Genomic DNA, 4,605 nt, shown 5'->3' on the forward strand with positions numbered 1-4,605 from the left:
GACCTTGGAATTTCGCCAAGCGGGTTTCTTGCAAGATGAGTGAATAGTAGGGGTCATCGTGGTCCCGAGTGGAAGGTGAACCGGTTTACCTTCTTCGTACACGAGTAGCTGTAGTCTTGACCCTTTTTGAACGACCTTGCTCCATTGTATGTGTTGAACCCGAAATGATGTTGAATGAGCAGAGAAGGTTTTAGGCAACTTAACCTAGGGTTTGATTGGTGGAAGATTCGGAATTGGATGGATTAAGGATGATAAAGTGCGATTTCTGATGGTATGAGAGGGTTAGGATGAGGTTTATCTATCTTATTACACTTGGATTGGTTGGGTTACTGATTCAGAGACTCAAAGCATAAAAGAGGTTAAGAGAATGTCGAAAAAAGTGCAGAACCGAGACACTGTCTGCCTATAACATACTGGTTTTAATCAATTAACGGGCGGTTTAATCGATTAAATCAGTGTAAAAATTTGAATTTTTAAAAAAAGATGTCCAGGTAATCGATTAACGGGCAGTTTAATCGATTAAAACAATATAAATTTGAATTTTTCAAAAACTAAGCCCAGGTAATCGATTAACCCCAAGTGTTTAATCGATTAAACACGGTAAAAATTGGTTTTTAGGCAGCAGAACGGTTTCGACTTTTTAGGACACATGCATGCATTGCAACAGATTAATCGAGATCATTTTTAATCATAGAAGGAGTTAATCAAGAGATATAATTTTGCATTTTCAACATATATCATTTAAACATGAAACACATAGGCATATAGAGGCAAGACAATTAATGCAAACAACTAAACAATTTTAAACAAGATATTGGTCATCAAGAATTCCTAGTTCTCTCCTTAGAACATAGAAAGCATCCCTGGGAAGGGGCTTGGTGAAAATATCTGCTAACTGTTTAGATGTTTCCACAAATTCAAGAACGCAGTCACCTTTTTGTACATGATCACGCAAAAAATGATGTCTAATTTCTATATGCTTTGTTCTAGAATGCAAAACGGGATTCTTGGATAGGTTAATGGCACTTGTATTATCGCATTTTATTGGGATCTTTTCGAGTTTAAGACCAAAGTCCTTAAGTTGCTGCTTCATCCAAAGGATTTGAGCGCAACACACACCAGCGGCAATGTATTCCGCTTCGGCGGTGGACAAAGCAACACAGGCTTGCTTTTTGCTGTGCCATGCTACTAATGAACTGCCCAACAAGTGGCAAGTACCACTAGTGCTTTTCCGATCCAATTTACATCCGGCGAAATCGGAATCGGAATAACCCACCAAGGATAGTGAGGCATCCCGAGGATACCATAATCCCATGTTAATAGTTCCTTTTAGATATCTCATGATTCTTTTAACAGTTATATAGTGTGATTCTCTAGGTGATGATTGATATCTCGCACACATGCATACACTGAACATGATATCAGGTCTACTTGCAGTTAAGTAAAGTAAAGACCCAATCATACCACGATACTTCGTTACCTCGATTGCTTTTCCTTTCTCATCTTTGTCTAAGTAGCAAGCAGATGCCATAGGTGTGGAAGCTTCCTTACATTTGTCCATTTCAAATTTCTTGAGTAGCTCTTTGCAGTATTTCGCCTGATGGATGAATATCCCACTTTCTAGCTGCTTTATCTGCAATCCTAGAAAGAATGTGAGTTCTCCCATCATAGACATTTCGAACTCCCCCTGCATCATCTCAGAAAATTCTCTACACAAGATATCATTAGTAGATCCAAATATTATGTCATCTACATAGATTTGTACAAGCAGAACATGATTTTCTGATTTTCTAATAAAAAACGTTGTGTCAACCAAGCCTCTCTCGAACCCTTTTTCTAAAAGAAAGGTACTAAGTCTGTCATACCAAGCTCTAGGAGCTTGTTTGAGACCATATAGTGCCTTTTTAAGTTTGTAAACATGGTTCGGATATTTAAAATTTTCAAAACCAGGCGGTTGGTCAACATAAACTTCTTCTTGAATGTATCCATTCAGGAAGGCGCTTTTTACATCCATTTGAAAAAGTTTGAAATTCATTAAAGATGCAAAGGAAAGAAGCATCCTGATGGCCTCTAATCTGGCTACAGGAGCGTAGGTTTCGTCATAATCGATACCCTCCTCCTGGTTGTAGCCTTTGGCCACCAAACGTGCTTTATTTCGAATTATTAAGCCAGATTCATCAAGTTTATTTCTGAAGACCCATCGAGTACCAATCACGGGATGATCTTTAGGTTTAGGGACCAAGTCCCACACACTATTACGCTCAAACTGGTTTAGCTCTTCTTGCATAGCTATACCCCAGTGTACATCCTCAATGGCCTCATCAACGGTCTTAGGCTCAATTTGCGATACAAAAGCTACAAAATTACAGAAATTTCGTAAGGAACTACGGGTTACCACTCCCGTAGATATGTCACCTATAACTTTATCAATTGGGTGAGCTTTCTTTGTTTTCCACACGGTAGGCATGTCTGAGTGCTCTTGAGGTTCGATTTGACCTTCATCATTGGCTCCTTTTTCATTATCCATGTCCTTGGAGTATGCTTCTTCCAAAGCACCTGCAACATCATCAGAAACGACCTTTCTCTTCTCTTTTGGAGAAGATTCGTCAAACTGTACATGGATAGACTCTTCAACTTGCATTAAATATTTGTTAAAGACTCTGAAAGCTTTGCTATGAATCGAGTATCCCAAAAATATTCCCTCATCGGCTTTAGAGTCGAATTTCCCTAAGGCCCGCTTTCCATTATTTAATATAAAACATTTGCAACCGAAAGCGTGAAGATGGGATATATTTGGTTTGCGGCCTTTTAAAAGTTCATAAGGAGTTTTGTTCAAGTTTGGCCTTAAGAGTACTCGATTTATAACATAGCATGCAGTATGAACTGCATCAGCCCAGAAGTACTTGGGGGTATTACTTTCGTTAAGCATGGTTCTCGCTAATTCTTCTAAAACACGATTTTTCCTCTCTACAACTCCATTTTGTTGTGGAGTGCGAGGAGCAGAGAACTGATGCAAAATGCCATGCTTATCACAGAATTTGTCGAACTGAAAGTTCTCAAATTCTCCCCCGTGATCACTTCGTATATATATTATTTTTAGGTTAAGTTGGTTTTGGATTTGCTTGGCAAGATTTTTAAAATTTTTGAACGCGTCGCTTTTTGATGATAAAAACAATGTCCATGTAAATCTAGAGAAATCATCAACAATAACTAGAGCGTAGTAACTACCACCAAAACTCATGATTTGTGATGGTCCAAACAAGTCCATATGGAGTAGCTCCAAAGGTCTTGAAGTGGATATCACATTTTTATTTTTAAAAGAGTTTTTGGTTTGTTTACACTTTTGACAAGTGTCACAAATTTCTTTAGTTTTAAAATTCAATTTTGGTAGCCCCTCAACTAGTTCGTTTGATGATAATTTATCTAGATGCTTTATATGGATATGTGCAACACGTCTATGCCATAGCCAGATGTCATCTTCTTTAGAAATAAAGCATTTTGAAAATAATGTAGTGACATCGTCCAAATTAACCATGTAAATATTATTTATACGGTGACCAACAAATTTAACGTTATTAGATAAAATATCACGAATGACACAACAATCAGAATCGAAGGATACACGATTACCTTTATCGCAGAGTTGGCTTATACTCAACAAGTTATGTTCTAGTCCTTCAACATAAAGGACATTATCAATCAGAGTTTGGGATGAGTTACCAACTGTTCCTGTGCCGAGTATCTTTCCCTTGTTGTTGTCTCCATAAGTGACGTATCCTTTTCCTTTAAGTGAGAGATCCAGGAAATTTGATCTATCACCTGTCATATGCCTCGAACACCCACTATCTAAGTACCATTTTTGTCCATGTGTTCGGAGACATACCTGCAAAATAGATTACTTACTTTTCTCAGGTACCCAATTTATGTTGGGTCCTTTTCTGTTAGTGATTAGGGAATCATCTCCCTTCTTTTTCCATACATAAACTCCGCTAGGTATACCATACTTTTTAATATAGCATGAATGATAAGTATGACCATATGTGTTACAATAAAAACAAGTAGGAGAATGCTTATGATATTTATTTTTGGTGTGAACTACAGGTTTTCTATATGGTCTTTTATTTTTAGCAGTGCGAGAATAACCTAGACCAGTACGATCACCAACATTTCTTGTTTGATTAAGCAAGGTATCTAATTGATGTTTACTGTTTGTGAGACGTGTGAGTTTTTCATTCAGTTTAAAATTGTCTTCTTGCAAAGTCTCGCAAGTCTCACAAACAGGTTTTTGACATAAGTTAATAGCATAGCAGTTACATGAGCTACAAGAATAGATGAGATCTAAAGTTTCATTTTCCAGTTTTAATTCATCTAATTCTTTTTGCAATTGGCTTATTTTTTGTTCGTTTATTAGGATTATCCTTTTCCTATCAATGTTAATTCTAGCCAATTTCTTTAATTCGTCATGCAACTCGACATAAGCATCATACAATACATCATAAGGAGGTGAATCATCCGAAGTGGATGAGGTGTCAGAATATACCTCATGATTGTCCTCGCGTGAGTCTGAATTTGTATCGTTGTCAGATCTAGCCATCAGACACAGCT

General features: G+C 37.3%; 1 protein-coding gene across 1 annotated transcript in view; it reads right to left on the bottom strand.

Annotated features, from left to right (window-relative positions):
• Positions 1-4,605, bottom strand: part of LOC109341097 — a 42,034-nt gene that overhangs the window by 34,592 nt on the left and 2,837 nt on the right. Inside the window, exon 4 of the mRNA XM_019578903.1 lies at positions 4,541-4,603. Within this exon, the coding sequence (XP_019434448.1) occupies positions 4,541-4,603 (63 nt within the window). The remainder of the gene's footprint in view (positions 1-4,540; positions 4,604-4,605) is intronic.

This window comes from Lupinus angustifolius, unplaced genomic scaffold (assembly GCF_001865875.1).
Source record: "Lupinus angustifolius cultivar Tanjil unplaced genomic scaffold, LupAngTanjil_v1.0 Scaffold_367, whole genome shotgun sequence".
NCBI classification, from domain to species: domain Eukaryota; kingdom Viridiplantae; phylum Streptophyta; class Magnoliopsida; order Fabales; family Fabaceae; genus Lupinus; species Lupinus angustifolius.